Below are 21,594 nucleotides of genomic sequence, written 5' to 3'. Positions count from 1 at the left end.
GAGTTAAATGGTAACTTTTTTTTTTTTTTTTCCTTTTTGCATGAATTCGGGAAAATGATTTGAGTTGCTCGTTTCTAATGTCTTGAAGGTGATTGTTGTATAATATTTATTACAATTTGAGGAGAAATAGGTGTCTGAATAGAATAAAATAAAAGGAACGCAATATCTATCTCTATTATATAAGTGCCTAAGTAACTGTTATAGTGTATTTTCTTGTTCTCCCATTAAATTTTCTTGTTTCCGTTAACTCCATTAACTTCTTGCACATCTTCCGACCTCATTTTCATCGCCAAATACTTCTACAGTCCTGCAAGTTGTTGCTTTCTCTGCTCTTGCAATACTGATCTCAATCTCTCATTCTGCTTCCAGACGAAGAAATAAACCAATTAGAAATTAAGATCTGCTAAACATTTGACAAAAGAAGAAGAAATCCAACGATCCAATTCCAACAATAATGTGGGAAAACAATAGAATTCTGGCCTTGGTAATCTGAAAATAATATGAAGGTGTTTTGTCTAACCTGTGCTCTGATATATTGATCTATCTCTTGCCTCTGTCCCTCAAAGTGAGAAGCTATGCTTTGAGAATACAGCATTGGTAGATGACTATTGTTGCCGATGGTATTGGTGTTGTCTTTCAAGGTAGAAGTTAGAGAACTGTTCTCAAAAAACAGGTTCTGATTCCTCTGTTGCTGATTTTGTAGCTGTTGCATGTGTTGTCGTTGTAATTGTTGTTTCTGTTGGGGATTGCACGGGTTGGAAACTGAGGAAATCGAGAAGAGGAAGAAGGAAGGCAACGGAGCGCAAGAGAAGAAGAAAATCCTAAGGGCAGGCCAAAACGGTGCCGTTTGAGGAAGAAAGGGTTAGGCTGAAAACAAGCTTACGGGCTAGGCTTCACAAAGCCAAACGGGCTAGGCCCAAAACAGAGAAAATCCACTAAAAAAAGCCCTATCCGAAAAATATAGGCCCAATAAAAAAAAAAGACTCAAAAAATTGAGAAAAGGCAAAGAAAAACACTACAACTAAAAATTAATAAAATAAAACAATAAAGCCGAACAATGAAATAAATTAAAATAGAGAGCAATTTAAATACTAAATAATAATTAATATCAAGAAACCACGTTAAAATAAATTTCACAATTTAGTTATCACAAAATAATACAACGAAAATCACGTTAAATTTAAAATAAGAGAACCAATATTACTAATAAATAAAATAATTATTTAATTAAAACACACAAAAATACTGAGTATCACAAAAAAATCAATTATGTTGGGGCAGCAAGGAAGCACTAGCCCAACCTGTTGATACAGTTTTCCTTGGATCATACTATGTTGGGGCAGGAATGGGCAACAAACAAATTCTTGCTGCACTTGTGTTAACAAAAATTAAAGTACGGATTATAATAGTTAATTTATTTGTTAAAGTTCTTTTGTAATATTCTATTAATTATATTATTTATATAAAAGTTGAAGTAATGTCTTTTAAGCTATACATGTCATCAACTACTTTTACAAATTTTGTAAAAGAACATATTATTTTTATAAAATAACTATTTGATCTAATTAGACAAACGTGATTTGCACGTTATTTCGACCTAGTAATATAAATAAGTCGTAAAACTCTCGAGGAAAATCAATGAATTTTTTCATGTAAAGACAGCGCCGCATAAATGTGAGAAGAGTTTTTTGTAACAAATAATTATTGGTGTTTGTGTGATGAGAAAACCAAAGTACAAAGTTATGGTTGAAATTGAGAGAGAATGGTTGTTGAAAGATTGCACTGAGGAAAGTGGATGAGGAGGGGTTGTCAAATCTATGAATGATGGATTGGTGTGTGTGAAAGACGTCATTGCTTACAAAAACAAACCATTCCGTAGGTGGACCGGCTTTTAATATGTATTTGTCTCTGTGAGTTTAGAATTATTCTCGCATGAATACGATAGGAGCACACAAAGACAAAGTGACAAGAATAATTCTAAACTCACCGAGGATCCATCCCGAGGGTGGGTCCCGATGATTTTTTTTCAGGTTTAAGAAAATGTTTTTTAAATCATGTTGTGATTTTTTTTTTAAAATATATAAGGATATGTTAAAAATGAATAAAAAAAATCAGAAAAAATGAATAAAAAAAATTTATAACTTGTCGGTAGCCATCCTCGTGCTACAGCCTGCACGGCTCGACATGCAAATCAGGGAGCTCTGACTTGCGTATTTTCAGCACCAAAAAATGAAAAGATAAACCCCCAAACGCAAAACAGAACAAAACAATATTTCTCTATCAACAGCTGGGCCAAAGATGCATGCATGTTGTCTTCCCCACGCCAGTCTATTTCTGCATTTTTTTTCTTCCGTCGTTTTAATATTTTGGAGTACTTCTCCAATCTTGAATCTTCGTCGGTCTTAAGTACTATTTATTGAATACTTATCCACAAACGTAAAGGAGCCATTTGTTCAACATATCTCTTCAGTCAGTCTTCCACTTTTCATTGTAATATTTTTAGAATTTTTTCTCCAGTCTTGAATAGGATTATATAGCAATGTTTTTTGAATACTGATCCTAAGTTAAAGGAGTTTTTGCGGACTAAGTACAAGGATTAGATTATTCAATTTGGTTTTGAACTAATCTTAAACTATAACTAAGTACTCCATATTATATCTGTTTTGCCACGAAAATAATGTATCTAAATCATTCGTTATCGTCTTCCTAGTCTCCTCTTTTGAAAAAAGGAAAAAAGAAAAGAAAAGAAGCACAAATTGATAACCCATTCCATGATATGTTACGAAAACATTTGATCTTTCCGAGGTTGTTTTCCCCCTATCCCAACCAAACACGAGAAAAACTTCCTCGATTGCGAAGGCGTTGAAATTTTCAAGTTTTTTGAGTTAGCTGCCTACCTAAATTGAATAAATTCACAAAGATATAAAAGTAGTGAAGTCGTGTGGTAATATTTCTATATATTAATTAAAATAATTGGATCCTCTCTTTTCTGAGAAATTTTTATACTTTGTGTTTTCCCGACGTGATATATATTCATTCTCGATATAAAGCACGTGATATATATATATATATATATATATATATATATATGTTATGTATATCTAGCAACTGGAAATAGAATTAATATACGGACGGGGTCACCCTGTAGATCCAAAATCTTCAAGAAAAACAACCACACTTCCAACCCACCAAAAAACAAACAAGAAAACATGGCGAAGGAAAATGTGTCCATGTATGTAGCGCGCTTGGTATCTTCCACGGTTCTCAATCTCTTCTTTATCATCAATCTGTGCGTGGGTGAACATAGGAAGCTCGGCCTCAGTTGGAGTAGAAAAGCTGCAGCAGATGCCGAGGCTGTGGCTGCTATATCATGCTCAGGCCATGGCAGAGCCTACTTGGATGGGTTGGTTCTTAACGAAAAGGGATTTCCGGTTTGTGAGTGCAATTCTTGCTATGGAGGCCCTGACTGCTCTGAGTTTTCACCTGCTTGTGCTGTAAACGCTGAAAGGTACTGTTCCTTTATCTCTGTTTTAAAGAAGGAAAATCCATGATCACAAGTCTATGTTACATATAATCAGTACCAATAATGCATCCTCGATCCTTACATTGCGTATATTATAAGATTAAGCATCTACATATAAATTGTTATATATTGTAGTGGAGATCCATATTTTTTGGAGCCATTCTGGAGGCAACATGCAGCAAGCAGTGCAGTTGTAGTGGCGGGATGGCATCGAATGGGGTATTCATACAGTGACAACACTTACATCAGTCAAGAGCTAGAGAGGCGTGTCCGCATCTTACATTCCATTGTTGGAAATGCAGTCACTGCCGGAAGGTACATCGTCTTTGGTGCCGGCTCGACTCAACTTCTTAATGCAGCTGTTAACGCATTATCCACTGATAATTCCTCTATGCCCGCACCGGTGGTTGCATCAATTCCTTATTATCCGGTTGGTATTAATTCATTCATGATATCAAGTACTCTATATATTTGTTTAGGGTGTGTAGTACAGTTTACATTTTAGATATTATCTTTTGATTGAATGATTTAGATTCGTCCTCTCGATATGAGATACAAATGAAGAAGGATTGAAGATTATGGAATGACCATTAAATTGCTGAGATGATAAAATTCGTCTTAGTTATAATTGAAAAAAAAAATAGCAGTTAGAATTTTATTTCTCTATTCAAGAGTTGTCCTAAAACTTGGAGATTTTTATTCCTAGTTCATTCTTAGTACCTCTTGAGTACCTCTTGAGTTCTTTTTTAAATGATGTACATGAAGCTGGAATCAAAATACTGCAACAGGTTTATAAAACGCAAACGGACATTTTTCAATCAATCAACTTTAAGTTTGAAGGAGATGCATCCCTATGGAAGAACAGTACTTCAGATGCTACTGTGAATGTCATTGAGTTCGTAACTTCACCAAACAATCCGGATGGACAGCCGAACAAGGCAGTTCTTAGTGGTCCAAATGCCAAAGCAATTCATGATCATGCCTATTATTGGCCACACTTTTCACCCATTCCAACTCCAGCAGATGAAGATGTTATGGTGTTCACAATTTCTAAACTGACGGGTCATGCCGGCGCTAGATTCGGGTAAGAAGAGAACCCTTTATCACTATGTAGAGCACATTAACAAGACTGTATTAGTCCTTAAATTCTAAACCGTTGTAGATAATTTAATTGGTAATAACAAATTAATATGGGCTGCATTTGGGTAATCACATTGTTGGTTTCCATGCATGTATGCAGGTGGGCAATAATAAAGGATAAGGCTGTGTACGAACGAATGATACAGTATGTGAACTTAAACACTATCGGTGTTTCTCGAGATTCTCAATTAAGAGCTTTAAAGCTCTTAAAAGTAGTCATTGAAGGGGGAGGAAGAGAAATCTTTGAATTTGGGTACAAGACCATGAGAGATCGATGGCAAAAATTGAGTGAGACTCTATCCAAGTCGAAACGCTTCTCTCTCCAGAAAATTGCACCTCAGTACTGCAGTTTTTTCCATGAAGTTAGGGAATCTTCACCAGGTAAACAAACATGGTTAGGCATAGATAGTACTACTATATGTTCCATTTTGGAAAGCAAAGATTAAAAAAAAAAAAAAAAAAAAGACCAGCTTGAATTAATCCAGCATTCTTATTTTTTAACAGTTTTGAACTCAAATTAATTATAATGACAGCTTATGCATGGGTGAAGTGTGAGAGGGAAGAGGACACAGATTGTAATGCGGTCCTCCAAGGAGCCAATATTAATGGCCGTGACGGCAGCGTGTATAGTGCTGAAGATCGTTACGTACGTCTGAGCCTCATACGAAGCCAAGACGATTTTGATTTACTGTTTCAACGTTTGAAGAAACTCGTGTAGGGGGAAGGAAGAAGGGGCAAAGCTTTTATAATTAATGACGTCAATTATCATTAGGTTTGTATTTATCATAATCATTATCTTTCTGTAGGGAAATAAGACGATAATGATTTTATTAGCTGGCCGTCATGATGTATTCCGCCTCATTCATCTGTTTAATAAAGTTTTTACCTCATCCGTCTTGGATATTGGGCACACCAACATGAAAAAAGAGAAAATCAATGCTTATTAATAGAAGAGTATCTCTCGTATTTTTGTCTGAATTTGAGAATTTTAAGTGGGAGAGTGATAGATATAGATATAAATATATATATATATATATATATATATATATATATATATATATATATATACTAGCGGTTGGGCAATGTGCGAGGCACATTTGTCCGGTTGAAAAATAACTTATTTTGTAAAATATAAATATGTTTTGGGTTAAAAAAAAAACGTAATCATAAGTAAAATAAGTAGTATATAGAGAATTTTTTATGAACTCAATTTCTGTACCTAACAAGTGAAAAGAGATGTGGAGAATTTTTGTGATAGTGATAGTACTTCACTGCATAAATCGAAGCAATCCAACCGAAGAAAAAAAAATGAGAAGTTGTAAAATGAAGGGTTGGATTTAAATTTTAAAAATTTTAATGTACCAGCAACAGTCTCGTCCTTCATAAAACAACACACGTAGACATCATATCTTTAGAAATGATTTGGATCGATGTATTAATAGTAATGACATGGTTTATGAATAGTAATATATAAAATTATTTGGATTAAGATGTTTTATTTGATTTTAGAAAATGAGAGAAAAAAAGTTAAAATAAAAATATTATAAAAGTTAAAATATTATTGGAATATAATTTTTTAATGTAGTTTTATTTTAAAATTTAAAAAATTTATATTTAAGAAAATTATAATGATTAGATTAACAAATTAAAAAATATTTTATATTTAAATAATATTTTAAAAAAATATATAAACGTTTCTGAAAACCTAAGAATCTATTAATTTCTTCCTCGAACTTAACAATTTTGTTTGGGAAGAGATAGATTGTCAATTCCCTCCTGCCCCACGTTTGTGGTTATTCCAGAAAAGCAACTTTTTCATTCATTTTTTAACGGAAAATTACGTGGGTATATCTGTATATGTCCACCGGTCAACAAAATATAGAAAATGACATATTATCATACATTAATAAATAAGTTAAAAATACTTATCTTTCCCTTTTGCTTTCCAGTACTTCACATCACCAGCGCAGTCGTACGTGGCCACCCAGGCCACCGCACCTTCACCACTTCACACTGGCGACAATCTCTATCAGACCCAGTCACCACGATCCTCCTTTTCCCTCTCCGTCGCACACTGCGATTCATTCGATTGAGCCGTGAACAAGAAGAAGACGACGCTGCTGGGTGGGTTAGATGTTTAATATTCAACTAAGAACGACGCCGGAGTGATATATATATAAAGTAAGACTTATGCCATTTATTATTCACTTTTTTGCTAGGTAAACTGAGAGATTGTGGGTTTATTTACGTGGTGCTTGGGATTTTTTTCTTGGGATTTTTTTCTTTACTTCCCCTTTGGACTGTCCTATCTCTTTAGATGAGCAGAGGGTTGGGGATGTGGCTTTGCCTTTTCTCCATAGAGTGATGGTGTACAAACCACAAATGATGGACATAAAATAATATTTTTTATGGAAATGTGAACTATTTGTTTGATTTAATAATGTAATAACTTAATATTTCAAGGTAATGAGAGCAAAATGGTTTGAATAATATATGAATGCTTAAAATGAGAAGAGATATATTCTCCATCTAAAGGAAGGTGACGAGGGCTGACTTTGGGGGAGAGAAGTGAATGCAGTTTGACTGAAGTACATCATACTTGCTACTTTGGTATGGTTTGAAACTTGTTTTACAAGTTTTTAGAGCAGATGAAACCTTTGGGGTCCAAGAAACAGGGACAGCTATTCAGATTTGGAGCCTAGCATGCATCTGCAGTCTGCACGAGAATTTATGGCTTTGGAACCCACTTCGGAAAAAGAACATGAGTGTATACGTATGGCGTATAATTATTTATATCAACCTATTGTCACAGCACAGTTTATGTATTGAGTTAAAAAAAAAAAAATCATGTGAGGTGTGTGAAGAATGCGGCTGATGTATAGTCGCACTCATGTATAGTTGGCACGTCTAGATTAAACATTACATTACACATAAAACTATTACCAAACTTTTCTTGAACCTCTTTTTGTTTGTTCACTCACTTTTTTATTAATAGAAGAGTATCTCTCGTATTATTTCGTTTTTTTTTAAACATGTTTAAGTGTTAAGAAAGTTTGTGTTGATATTTTTTGGATTATTTGCAGGTGTCTGAAACTGCTTTATGAGAATGAAAATGAATGCTTTATGAAAAATGCTCTTTTATAAAATGAAAAGAAAAGAAATGTTTTTTTAGAATGAAAATGTTTTATAAATCTATGCTAAGGTATTAAGATTTAAGTATATGTATGTACTGGCCCTCTTTGGCAGATTTTTTTTACGCACCCCAAAAATAATTATATGAATGTGAATGAATGTTATATGTAGTATGTATTATATGTATATTTCATGAAATGAATGACGAGGTTTATACTTTATGTTACGAAAATATGTTTTATGAAATGACTGAAGAATGAAATGACTGAAAATAAATGAATATTTTAATGTATGAAGCTTCGTAACAATCATGATTGATGAATGAATGATGGTATCAAAAGATTGGACAGATTGTAATGCCGGATAAGTAGAACTGGTAGTGCATCCAGTACTAGCCCCTGACTGAGAGATTCTCAACCCGTGGCCACGGGCAGAATCAGGTCCAAAAGACTACTAATTCTAATACACAGGACGTAATAGTGTGTAATGGTCAAAGGAAAAGTGATAAGATTAATTATATGCATGAAAAATTTTAGTTTTATGAAGAAAAGTACAAGATTTCCTGTTTTGAGTAAATAAAACATTTTTAAAAGAAAAATTCTAACTTGTAATGTTTTAAAGAAAAAAAATATTTTATGTAAAGTACGTATACGAGTGAGAATGTATGAATAAAACTTATGTTATTGTATTTTTACGGTATGAAAGACGTCATTGCTTACAAAAACAAACCATTCCGTAGGTGGACCGGCTTTTAATATGTATTTGTCTCTGTGAGTTTAGAATTGTTCTTGCATGACTACGATAGGAGCGCACAAAGACAGAAAGACGAGAATAATTCTAAACTCAACGAGGATCCATCCCGGGGATGGGTCCCGATGATTTTTTTTTAGGATTAAGAAAATATTTTTTTAAATAATGTTGTGATTTTTTTTAAATATATAAGGATATGTTAAAAATGAATTAAAAAAATCCGAAAAAATTTATAACTTGTCGGTAGCCTTGATTTGCACGGCTCGACATGCAAATCAGGAAGCTCTGACTTGCGTATTTTCAGCACTAAAAAATGAAAAGATAAATCCCCAAACACAAAACAGAACAAAACAATATTTCTCTATCAACAGCTGGGCCAAAGATGCATGCATGTTGACTTCCACACGCCAGTCTATTTCTTCATTTTTTTTCTTCCGTCGTTTTTATATTTTGGAGTATTTTCTCGAATCTTGAATCTTCGTCGGTATTAAGTACTATTTATTGAATACTTATCCAAGGTCACGGAGCTATTTCTTCAATATCTCTTCTCTTCCGTCGAATACTGATCCAATGTGAAGGAGCCATTTCTTCAACATATCTCTTCAGTCGGTCTTCCACTTTTCATTGTAATATTTTTAGAATATTTATTATTGTCTCCAGTCTTGAATAGGATTATATAGCAATGTGTTGATGCAAAGGAGCTGCAAAACAGAAAATAATGAGAGAAAATTTTGTTTCAAACTACGTTACGAATGTCGCTTTTTTTAAGACAATATTCACTTTATCAATAACAGTATACATACGAATTATAAGTAAATTTGTCTTCAAGATATAATGAATACGAGTTATAAGTGAATTTGTCTTCAAGATATAATGAAGTTCAGAACAAGTTTATTTGTTTAATTGCATTATGTACACAAGAAATTATATTCCTAATATCCTTAGATTTTACCATTTAATCAAGAGATTAGAAATTTATTTTCTGCAGAATGAACAGATCTTAATAACAAGTTTTGAAGAAATGAAAACTTTTTAGGAAAGAGAGAATTTCAAAATTGCCTTCTTAAATTCTATAAGTCTCTTTTTCATACTAAAATTCGTAGGTCAATTGATCTATTTATAGAAGGTCAAATGATGTAGCTGAAAAAGTTATAACTTTTTATTTTTCTAAAAACTAATCCGAACAGATATATATATATTATACCTGTTACCAAGTGTTGGACCTAGCCCAACAGCCACGTTGCTCCCCACCATCCGGTTTGCCCAAGTTCGTGTCCCAAGCCATAGGAATTTTTGCATTTTTATTTGCAAACCACATTTGCACTGTACCTTAGGCCGATTGGGCTGGGCCGCACATGACCAAGCCGTGGTAGGGCATCCTTTCTGTAAAATAATTAAAACTCATTTTTTGTTCGGTGTGTGGTTTGAACCATTGTCCTTTGAGTTAACCAAAGAGCCTCAATGCAACTAAGCCAATTAAAGGGTCATGGTATCCCTATAGACCCAAATAAATTAAGTTTTATAGACTTTTCATAACTTCTCTCTTCCCAAGATAATTCATAAGTTTAAAAAATAAATTGCAACATATCATAAATAATAACTATAATATATGTTATTTTAAAAATATTCCAACACAATGTTTTTTGAATACTGATCCTAAGTTAAAGGAGTTTTTGCGGACTAAGTACAAGGATTAGATTATTCGATTTGGTTTTGAACTAATCTTAAACTATAACTAAGTACTCTATATTATATCTGTTTTACCACGAAAATAATATATATTTTTTTTAAGAAAAGGACGGTACTTTAAATTTATTGACGAAAAATAATATATCTAAATCATTCATTATCGTCTTCTAGTCTCCACTTTTGGAAAGGAAAAAAAAAAAATGAAGCACAAATTGATAACCCATTCCTTATGTTACGAAAAAACATGTGATCTTCCGAGGTTGTTTTTCCCCCTATCCCAATCAAACACGAGAAAAACTTCCTCGATTGCAAAGGCGTTGAAGTTTTCAAGTTTTTTGAGTTAGCTGCCTACCTAAATTGAATGAGGGTACTTTTTGTTACTAAATATCTCTCAATTCATTTCAATTCATCATTATAATTTTTTTAAATTTTAACACAAAATATAATAAACAATTCAACTTTTTCAAATCTAAAATAATAATAATATTAATAAATAATATTCTAATAATATTTTATCATCTCAACTCAATTCATTTCAACATCCAAATGCAACTTAAATTCATAAGTAGTGAATTAAGTTGTCATGTGGAAATCTTTCTATATATTAATTAATATAATTGGATCCTCTCTTTTCTGAGAAATTCTTACACTTTGTGTTGTCCCCACGTGATATAATGTATTATGTATATATAGCAAGTGGAAATAGAATTAATATATGGCCGGCATCACCCTGTAGATCCAAAATCTTCAATAAAACAACCATCCTTCCAACCCACCCAAAAAGAAACAAGAAAACAGTCGAGAGGGCTTGAAACATGGCCAAGAAAAATATGTCCATGTTTGTAGCGTGCTTTGTATCTTCCATGGTTCTCAATCTCTTCTTTATCATCAATCTGTACGTGGGTGAAGATTCGAAGCTCGGCCTCAGTTGGAGCAAAAAAGCTGCAGCAGATGCCGAGGCTGTGGCTGCTATATCATGCTCAGGCCATGGCAGAGCCTACTTGGATGGGTTGGTTCTTAACGAAAATGGATTTCCGGTTTGTGAGTGCAATTCTTGCTATGGAGGCCCTGACTGCTCTGAGTTTTCACCTGCTTGTGCTGTAAATGCTGATGGGTACCTCTCTCTCTCTCTCTCTCTCTCTGATATGTGCATATGGGTTTTTGAGATATATTGTTTTCATCTTTGAGAAACTTTTCGTATCCAGTTGAAACGGTACAGTGAAAAAGTCATCCTAAATTAAGCAATCATTAGTTTGTGGCAACACATCCTCTGCCAATAAGGATGATCTGGTCAAAGTCGATGTCCGCTTGATATCCACTGTTCTGATTACGACAGTGTTCTCAACTATCCAAAAATTTGATGTGCATGAAGATTAAAATTTCATGTTATATTTTCTTAACAAGATTAAACAGAAGTTTAGATATTAGTTTTTTTTTTTTTTTTTTCCCTAGGCAAGCAAGTATATTTCATTAGAAAAATGATACAAGAGAAGTTTAGATATTAGTTATTGATACTACAATTAATATTTGGCATTATATATGCAACAAGCTAAAAGCTAATAAAAAATGGTTATAAAAAGTAATAGCTAGGTGCATTAATGGTGGAACCACGTCATCTTCCATGATGATCTACACTCCTAAGTCCTATATAGATTACTCACGAAAATTCATCTGAGCGACCATGATGCAACCTCAATGTTGGTGGGGTGCTGAAATGAAAGAGGTGTTTTGAGAATCTACAATAGTGGCTTTTAAATATTCTTCATGAATAAAAGAAATGTCTTAAAAAGGGTTTTAGCAACAATTTCTTTGTTAAAAGAGGCATGGGATCATATTCCCAGTACTTTATCGATATCACTGTTCCTTTATCTCTGTTTTAAAGAAGGAAAATCCATGATCACAAGTCTATGTTACAAATAATCAGTACCAATAATGCATCCTCGATCCTTACATTGCGTATATTATAAGATTAAGCATCTACATATAAATTGTTATATATTGTAGTGGAGATCCATATTTTTTGGAGCCATTCTGGAGGCAACATGCAGCAAGCAGTGCACTTGTAGTGGCGGGATGGCATCGAATGGGGTATTCATACAGTGACCACACTTTCATCAGTCAAGAGCTAGAGAGGCATGTCCGCATCTTACATTCCATTGTTGGAAATGCAGTCACTGCCGGAAGGTACATCGTCTTTGGTGCTGGCTCGACTCAACTCCTTAATGCAGCTGTTAACGCATTATCCCCTGATAATTCCTCTATGCCCGCGCCGATAGTTGCATCAATTCCTTATTATCCGGTTGGTATTAATTAATTCATTCATAATATCAAGTACTCTATATATTTCTTTAGGGTGCGTAGTACAGTTTACATTTTAGATATTATCTTTGATCGAATGATTTGGGACGTTCATCCTCTCGATATGAGATACAAATGAAGAAGGATTGAAGATTATGGAATGATCATTAAATTGCTGAGATGATAAAATTCGTCTTATTTATAACTGAAAAGAAAAATAGCAGTTAGAATTTTATTTCTCTATTCAAGAGTTGTCCTAAAACTTGGAGATTTTTATTCCTAGTTCATTCTTAGTACCTCTTGAGTTCTTTTTTAAATGATGGGCATGAAGCTGGAATCAAAATACTGCAACAGGTTTATAAAATGCAAACGGACATTTTTCAATCAATGAACTTTAAGTTTGAAGGAGATGCATCCCTATGGAAGAACAGCACTTCAGATGCTACTGTGAATGTCATTGAGTTTGTAACTTCACCAAACAATCCGGATGGACAGCCGAACAAGGCAGTTCTTAGTGGTCCAAATGCCAAAGCAATTCATGATCATGCCTACTATTGGCCACACTTTTCACCCATTCCAACTCCAGCAGATGAAGATGTTATGGTGTTCACAATTTCTAAACTGACGGGTCATGCCAGCACTAGATTCGGGTAAGAAGAGAACCCTTTATCACTATCTAATTAACAAGACTGTATTAGTACTTAAATTCTAAACCGTTGTAGATAATTTAATTGGTAATAACAAATTAATATGGGCTGCATCTGGGAAATCACATTGTTGGGTTCCATTCATGCATGCAGGTGGGCAATAATAAAGGATAAGGCTGTGTACGAACGAATGATACAGTATATGAACTTAAACACTTTCGGTGTTTCTCGAGATTCTCAATTAAGAGCTTTAAAGCTCTTAAAAGTAGTCATTGAAGGGGGAGGAAGAGAAATCTTTGAATTTGGGTACAAGACCATGAGAGATCGATGGCAAAAATTGAGTGAGACTCTATCCAAGTCGAAACGCTTCTCTCTCCAGAAAATTGCACCTCAGTACTGCAGTTTTCTGCATGAAGTTAGGGAATCTTCACCAGGTAAACAAACATGGTTACACATAGATAGTAATACTATATGTTCCATTTTGGAAAGCAAAGATTAAAAAAAAAAAAAAAAAGACCAGCTTGATTTAATCCAGCATTCTTATTTTTTAACAGTTTTGAACTCAATTAATTATAATGACAGCTTATGCATGGGTGAAGTGTGAGAGGGAAGAGGACAGAGATTGTAATGCGGTCCTCCAAGGAGCCAATATTAATGGCCGTGAAGGCAGCATGTATAGTGCTGAAGATCGATACGTACGTCTGAGCCTCATACGAAGCCAAGACGATTTTGATTTACTGCTTCAACGTTTGAACAAACTCATGTTGGGGGAAGAAGGGGCAAAGCCTTTGTAATTAATGCCGTCAATCATCATTGGGTTTGTATTTATCATTATCATTATCTTTCTGTTGGGAAATAAGACGATAATCATTTTATTAGCTGGCCGTCATGATCGTGTATACCTCATTCATCTGTTAAAGAAACTTTTTACCTCATCCGCCTTGGGTATCGGGTACACCAACATGAAAATGGAGAAAATCAATGCTTATTAATAGAAGAGTATCTCTCGTATTTTTGTTTGAATTTGAGAGTTTTAAGTGGGAGATAGACTAAGACTTATGCCATTTATTGTCCATTTAGACAGGTAACCATAAATATCTTAGAAATCAACTTTTATGTATCACTCTATTTTTTACTTGAGACCCTCAAATTCAAGCTAAGGAACTCGTGATGATCCCTTGTTAATGTGTGAGGCAGCAGGTACCCGTAGCTTTGGCATTACATTTTCCGAGTTTAGCCAGAGAGAAAAAGATCACGTTTAGTCAGGGGAATAGGCACCTGAAATACAATTAGCCATTTTGTTGTTTGATTTGTTTCAAAGACTGGTTTCATTCTACCTGCCTGATATTGCGATCTTCCCCATATGCATAATTGAAGTACTTTGACACACTATAGGCAGAGCAAAGAAAATATTTTACCAAATGAAATTGAAGTACTTAAATTAATTCTCTCTCAAATACAACATCTGTAAGACACGATAGAAATCTCTAAACATTGATCTTGCAGATGGATAACAAAGGTATATGTTGCTGAAGGTGTACTCTTTAAGGGATGACAGCTGCTAGTACAAGCTTTATTTAACATAATCGAGTCACCATTAACTTTTCATACAAGCTAACTCATAGGGTCGAGACGAACCAGAAGACCATTCACTGGAGTAGGTGATGGATTGTATGTAATCTTTTCGTATGGATCTACTTTCTCCAATTTGAATTTGGTGACCACATTATGCATGAAAGCGAGAATTTCTAATCGTGCATATTCTTTCCCCGGGCACATTCTAGGTCCTCCTCCAAACGGTACAAAAGTGTATGGTGCAGGCCCCTTTCCTTCGAATCTTGAAGGATCGAACTTTTCTGGGTCAGGAAAATATTTGGGATTTTTGTGTGTTGAACTTACCGTCCAGTAGGTCTGCAAGAAAATAGAGATTGAGAAAGACAAATTCCAAGTTGTTTATAAATGATTGATACCCTCAATTAATTGGCTTGTATATATGCATAGATACTTAAAAAACTGCATACCTTCCATCCCTTTGGAATTGTAAAACCTGCATAAGTGAATTCAGACGTGACCTCTCTGAATGCCCCTTGACCAGGTGGTGCTAACCTCATTGCTTCACATGCCACATTCCAAGAATACTTCATCTTTTTAATATCATCCCAATTCAACAACTCATCAGGACCTTTGGACTCTGCAATCTGCATTTGTTCTATTAAAACAAGCAAACCACTTTCAGATCTGATTTATTAAACTATATACTTCCTAAGTGCTGCAGCATAAATAAAGGAATATTGCCTTTCGGCTTGGCCTTGCAATATGCATAGGAGATACTGATCAAAATGTTACCTTTCAAGACCTCGTTATAGACATGGGGAAACTCTGCAAGGTAATTCAGGACGAATGTAATTGCAGTGCTTGCCGTATCGTGGCTGGCAATGAAGAAACCTATAATCTTATTAGCAATGTCCTTCTCCTCCATTCCCCTGCCATTTTCATCTTTTATAAGGAGCATGCGAGTCAACAAGTCTACTTGTGTCGACCCTTTATTCTCTGAGAGCTCCATCTTTCTCTTTCTAATGATGGATAAAAGCTCCTCGCGAATGAGTTTGCCACCTTTGATGGCACGGCTAAAAGCTGTACCTGGAAAGTTAATGGGAATGGATATGAGGCCAGCCGTGACAAGACTGAAGGGATTCCCGAATCTGGTCACATGGTCTGGGTCTGTGATATTCATAAACAACCGACAAGCCAATGCAAAGGTGTACTTCCTCGTCAATGGGAAAACCTTAACTTGTTTGTGAGGAAACCAATCTGTCTCCAAGTGTTCTTTAGCCAAAGAATCCATTATAGGTATGTAATGTTGTAGAGCTTCTGGCTTGAGAAACTCGGGGAGATAGCTACGCATTTTGGCGGTTTCTACTCTGGTAGAATACTCGACGTCGAGGGGAAAAAGCAAAATTCGTTCCATCGAGTGTGGCCACCAGGTGGTGACATACTTGTTCTCACTTGAAAACAAGAACTTGTTCCCAGAAGGGCCGCAGAACACAGCAAAGCTCTCTCCAAGCAAGGAGGTTCGGAACAGTTCTGGTGAGTATTTGCTCATTCTATCAGCAATGAACTTGTCTGGATCACCATTTTTACTCGCCAGGGCATATTCCAGGGTTTCACCTATGATGGGCCATCCTTTTCTACCTGGCGGAAGATTGCGGGAAGAAGATTTGCGTCTATAAATGCGGACGATGAGAGGAAGAGAAATGCACAGGATTACAATCTGAAGTAGATACGAAAGAAAGAGATCCATATCTTTCAGCTTAGCAAGAACTGACTGGTGAACAACTTAAATAGGCAACGTTTGTGTTTGGCGAGGAACAGCAAAACACGACTGGTATTTAAATAGGCAGAGAGGGTATGTATGTATGTATGTATGTATGTATGTTGTTGTTGTTTTCACGAGTAGACAGGGGCAATGTTTATGGTGATTTTTTTTAAGTTATAAAAGGTAATTGATTATTCTTCTTGTTTCGATAGTCAAAAGAAAATTCTGTTTTTTGTTGGACGTGATCATGTATGTCCCTTTTGATTTGAGGTCTAACTGCGAATGTCCATCCTCCAAATATGGGATTCGGACCTGCTTTTTTCATTTAGAAATCAGACCAAAACATCTTGACATCCCTACGACATATTTGATAACACCTGCCATTAGTAAATACGCTTGCTTCAGATAATAACTGCATGTGCCATGCTCTTTTGTTTTGTACAAGTGAAAGAAAGAAAACAGAGCAGCGCAGACATTGACGGCGCGTTCAAAAGAATGGAAGATAATGCAAAATAATTGCAGAAAAACAAAGAAATTTCACAAACCAATAAACTAAAAACTAAAGGAAAGAGAATATAATCTTATTTTGGTAAAAAAGATAGATTCAATAAAGGAAGAGGAAGGTGAGACAGATAGACGAGGAAAATATAAATTCCATTTTTTGTTTTAGCATGTGATGATTATGACCCGACCCGGTGCTAAATATTATTTAAGTTAAAACAGCTGCCGCTCACAAAACAGTAGGAGCGAGTTTTGAGCGTTAAGAGTAAAAAGACAGATAAAAGAATTTTAGTAGGTTTTATATTCCACCCGCTGTGTTCTTTCTCTATTTAATTAATTTTATGGACATGAGTTGGCGGATTCAGGAGGCGTATTTAACTATTCTTGCAGGCCGCAGGGAATATTGTTAAACATATAGCGAATTATGTTCACAGATACAACTTGATATGGGACACAGTCGGAGCACTTAATGTAGAAGTGAGTATTTTTTATACCTTGAAAAAAATATATTATTTCATTTTTTTAAAACATGTTTAAGTGTTAAGAAAGTTTGTGTTGATGTTTTTCGGATTATGCTGAAGATGTTGAAGTTAGCTATGCATGAGAATTCTTTTGGAGATATTTTGGAAAAATGTAATACATGAGACATTTTGGCCTGTTGTGTTGATGTTTCTCGGATTATTTGCAGGTGGCTCAAACTGCTTTAGGAAAATGAAAATGAATGCTTTATGAAAAATATTTTTTTATATAAAATGAAAAAAAAATATTTTTTTAGAATGAAAATATTTTACGAATCAATGCTAAGATAGTAAGATTTAAGTATATGCATGTATTGACCCTCTTTGGCCATCCTTTTTTACCTATCTTAAAAATAGTTGTATGCATGTGAATCAATGTTATATATAACATGTATTGTATATATGTTCCACGAAATGAATGAGGGAGTTTTTATGATTTATGTTGCCAAAAGATGTTTTATGAAATAAATGATGAATGAGAGGAATGAAAGGAAATGAAAGGATTGAAAAGAAATGAATGTTTTAATGCATAAAATTACGTAACGGTTATGATTGATGAATGAATGATGATACCAAAAGACTGGGCATATTGCAATCGTATTACACTCCATCATAGATATTCAAAGAAGCCTAATTCACAAAGTTACAAACAAAGAACACCCAAAAATCCAAAAACCCATTATACCTGGACATAAGAAATGGTTGGCATGTCCAAACAAAACATATTATTGAATCCAATCAATTCACAAAAGATATCTCATTAGCAGTTCATGTACATCTCAAAAATATTTTTTCTATGTAAATTAAAACAGAACAACCGTTGAAGTTAGAGTTAGTCTTAACTCCACTCGGATTATAGAAGGATTTTGAGCTCGACCTACTAAGGCATCGACGGATCGAGATGTGGTAGAGCAACGCAGGAAAGGGAGGTGGAAGTTGGAACTACCGTAACGACGGGGAAGGAGAGGGAGAGTCACCGTGGGCGATTGGGAAGGGGATGGGAAACTGATCGTGGCAATTGGAAGGGGAATTCTAGCTAGCGACCCGATGGAAGCGGGGACAGGAAAAGGGAAAGGGAATAGGAGAAACCCTAGGTTCACATACAGGAATTGGGAAAGCGAAATGGGGAAGGAGAAGGGAGACAAGAAAAAGGAAAGGAGAAATGAGGTAAACCTAGTTTGGATATTGAGAACTACTATTCATTATTTTATTATTCTTTTTACATATTTTTTATTACTATTTACTATTATTCAATATTATATCATTACTTTTTCATTATTTTTTTCACTATTATTCACAGACTATTTAAAAATATCTCATTACCCAAACACAACCTTAATGAAATGGTATATTTTGGTAAACACCAATCCGCACTGTTTAGATGTAGTTTGTCTCTCCTGCGTTGCATTTCCTCTTTGCATTTTTGTTTTCCACCTTGGATCTCAGTCCTGCTTCATTAAGCTATTTCGGACAAAACACCCCATTTCACTAAACGATATCCACGTCAGTAGGAGTGTTAAATCGTGTTAACGAATTGTGTTAGTGTTGTGTCAGGACATGTACATTATACTTAATGGGTCAACTCGAACACGACCTGTTAATAATTTCATATCAAAATCTCAAACTCTAACACGATCCATTAAAATAACAGATTGACATGACATGATCTGTCATTAAATACAAAATAAATTGACACAATACAACCCGACTCGTTTCAACATGTTTATGTTAATGAATTGAACGGACTCAATCCGTTTAACCTGATTGATTTTATATAAACGTGAAAATATAAACAATATCATTACTTGTAAAAAAAATATAAACAATATCTATTAAAAAAAAAACTAACGACAAGTCTAAAATTACAATCTAAACAATAAAAATATCGATATTAAAATCCTAATAGTGCCAAATATAATTTACACACAATTACACAAATATGATAAACATACATTGTAATAATACTAAAGTTACAATCCTAAATATTATAAACAAACATTGTAAAATATTAATGTTACAATCTCAAATATGATATAAATATAAATTCAACTTCTTAATGAATCATAACGGGTTGATCTGTTAAATAATTATATTTTAAAGGGTTAATTCGTTTTGATCCGAATCCGTTAAGGTCAAATTTAAATCCGCTTTAATTATGTTATATCCATATTGAATTAACAAGACGTAGCAGCTACCCTTACGCGTCAATGCCTGCGATTACCGACTGCAAGAATAGTTAGAATTTTTTATTTAACTATTCTTGCAGGCCGCAGGGAATATTTACCTAAGCAATAGCGTTAGCAACAAAACAGATGCCGAAGAAACATACGACGCAACTCACTTTTTAGGGCCCAAAATGAAGCCCAATATGGTCCACTGCTTAAAAGCCGAGGCCGAATCGCGAAAAAGAAAGACCCGTGAGTCCCAAGCCCAAGTCACTCAAAATGGAGCACTACGTGTAGCTTTTTTCTTTTGATTTTTTGGGTTGAAGAAGAATGCGGACAGGGAGAGGATCATGCGACGTCACAGGCTACCGTTGTATCAGCTATCAGGTAATAGTTTTATCAGTACTACTCAAGTAGCTTTAGAATAACTCAGCTTGAGGTGGATGCACTTAGCAATTAACACTTAACAGTAGAGAGAGCACATCCCCACAATATATATATATATATATATATATATATATATATATATATATTTGTTTTGGATCCTAATTCCATGGTTGAATGAGTCAAGTCGTGCTAGCTATTCGTTACTAAATGCACCCAAGTGTTATATCGCTCTCATTTTGAAAGAGATCTGCACCGTTCCCTCCTCCACACATTCCCTCCTCCACACAGCAAACTTTTTCTAATTTCCTTACTTTTTTTCCTTGGATATAATTAGTTACTTTTTGAACATGGCATTAATTAAGATAAACATCGCCAGAATTGATGCGTATGTGGCAAATATTATATACATTATTTAGGATTACATCGATTCATATGATTTTACAAGTATATACTAGCTTGTATTATGTGATTGGTAGGGACTAGAGTGAATACAAATTTCAAATCCGATTACTATGCATGCAAAACATCCTTTATTTATTTATTAAGGATGTGTGTGGATGTTGAAGTGAGTTGAATTGAGTTGAGTTGTGATGATAAAATATTGTTAGAATATTATTTTTTAATATTATTATTATTTTAAAATTTGAAAAAGTTGAATTATTTATTATATTTTATATTGGAATTTGAAAAAATTGTAATGATGAGTTGAGATGAATTGAGGTGAGTTTGGTAACCAAACGAACCCTAAAAATTAAGGAAGAGACATGCGAGTGAAATAGTATTATACAGTTGGTATGTTGAGGAAAAGTTTCCATTTCAGAGCTCTGCTTTTCGGAATCCCTCTCTTTTTTACTTGCCTCTTTCATCCCACCTCATATAGTTTTGTATTTTTTTCTCAAACTAAAAAAGAAAGTCTGTCTGTCCTAATTATGAACCGCGTGATACAGAGATGGATGCCCAGCACCGCCAGCGTCGGTTGCAGATAGAAAATGTCTGGAAATAGATGAAAGACGATAGATATCAGAGGGTCCATGTCGGCCTTCATATCTGCCAGTTTTTATCAAGTTTCTGTTCTCCACATGAACCCCATTTTTTTTTTTTTTTTTTCCTCTTTTTGGTGTGTTAGGTGTTAATATATTTCGATCAATTGGCCCCCACCCCTCTCCTTGCATTAATGCGATTGCTTGTAGAATGGGTCCCAAATTCTGAATTCAAACGCCAACCATTGGGTCGGAAAATAGTAATATTAAATTTATTTTTTTATTTATTTTTTATTCATTAAATAAAAGATCCAACTTAAATATATTTTAATATAATAAATAATTTAATTTTTTTAAATTTTAAAATAATAATAATATTTTAAAATAATATTATAATAATATTTTATTAAACTCTTCTAAAATTATCTCATTTCATTTCATTATTATAAAAAAAAACCTCTTAATCTAATTTTTTCTCTTTTGAGAAAAGCTCTTGATCAATTAGTCTATATCAATATGCTCAGTCATAATTATTATTGTTGCGATAT

At 34.3% G+C, this 21,594-nt stretch overlaps 2 protein-coding genes across 4 annotated transcripts; one reads left to right on the top strand and one right to left on the bottom strand.

The window, feature by feature from the left end:
- The first annotated feature begins 3,094 nt into the window (after positions 1-3,094).
- Positions 3,095-14,173, top strand: LOC121260750 (tryptophan aminotransferase-related protein 4-like). 3 transcript variants are annotated; one of them, XM_041162752.1, is made up of 5 exons: positions 3,095-3,508; positions 3,659-3,953; positions 4,312-4,607; positions 4,764-5,044; positions 13,762-14,173. In XM_041162752.1, the coding sequence occupies exons 1-5, from the start codon at positions 3,210-3,212 to the stop codon at positions 13,971-13,973; spliced, it is 1,383 nt and encodes a 460-aa protein (XP_041018686.1). In that variant the 5' UTR covers positions 3,095-3,209; the 3' UTR covers positions 13,974-14,173. The 3 variants fall into 3 exon arrangements, with proteins under 3 accessions (XP_041018686.1, XP_041018688.1, XP_041018685.1); XM_041162754.1 differs by lacking the exon at positions 13,762-14,173 and adding an exon at positions 5,197-5,612 and having other exon boundaries at positions 3,098-3,508; XM_041162751.1 differs by lacking the exons at positions 3,095-3,508; positions 3,659-3,953; positions 4,312-4,607; positions 4,764-5,044 and adding exons at positions 10,931-11,348; positions 12,239-12,533; positions 12,887-13,182; positions 13,333-13,613.
- A 410-nt stretch (positions 14,174-14,583) lies between these two features.
- LOC121260749 (beta-amyrin 6-beta-monooxygenase-like) lies at positions 14,584-16,770 on the bottom strand. The gene is made up of 3 exons (XM_041162750.1): positions 15,526-16,770; positions 15,201-15,388; positions 14,584-15,090 (listed from the first exon to the last, which is right to left on the bottom strand). Exons 1-3 carry the CDS (start codon positions 16,478-16,480, stop codon positions 14,794-14,796), a joined length of 1,440 nt encoding a protein of 479 aa, XP_041018684.1. The 5' UTR covers positions 16,481-16,770; the 3' UTR covers positions 14,584-14,793.
- Positions 16,771-21,594: the final 4,824 nt, after the last annotated feature.

This window comes from Juglans microcarpa x Juglans regia, chromosome 4D, assembly GCF_004785595.1.
Source record: "Juglans microcarpa x Juglans regia isolate MS1-56 chromosome 4D, Jm3101_v1.0, whole genome shotgun sequence".
Lineage (NCBI taxonomy): Eukaryota > Viridiplantae > Streptophyta > Magnoliopsida > Fagales > Juglandaceae > Juglans > Juglans microcarpa x Juglans regia.
This window is presented reverse-complemented; position numbering and strand designations above follow the sequence as displayed.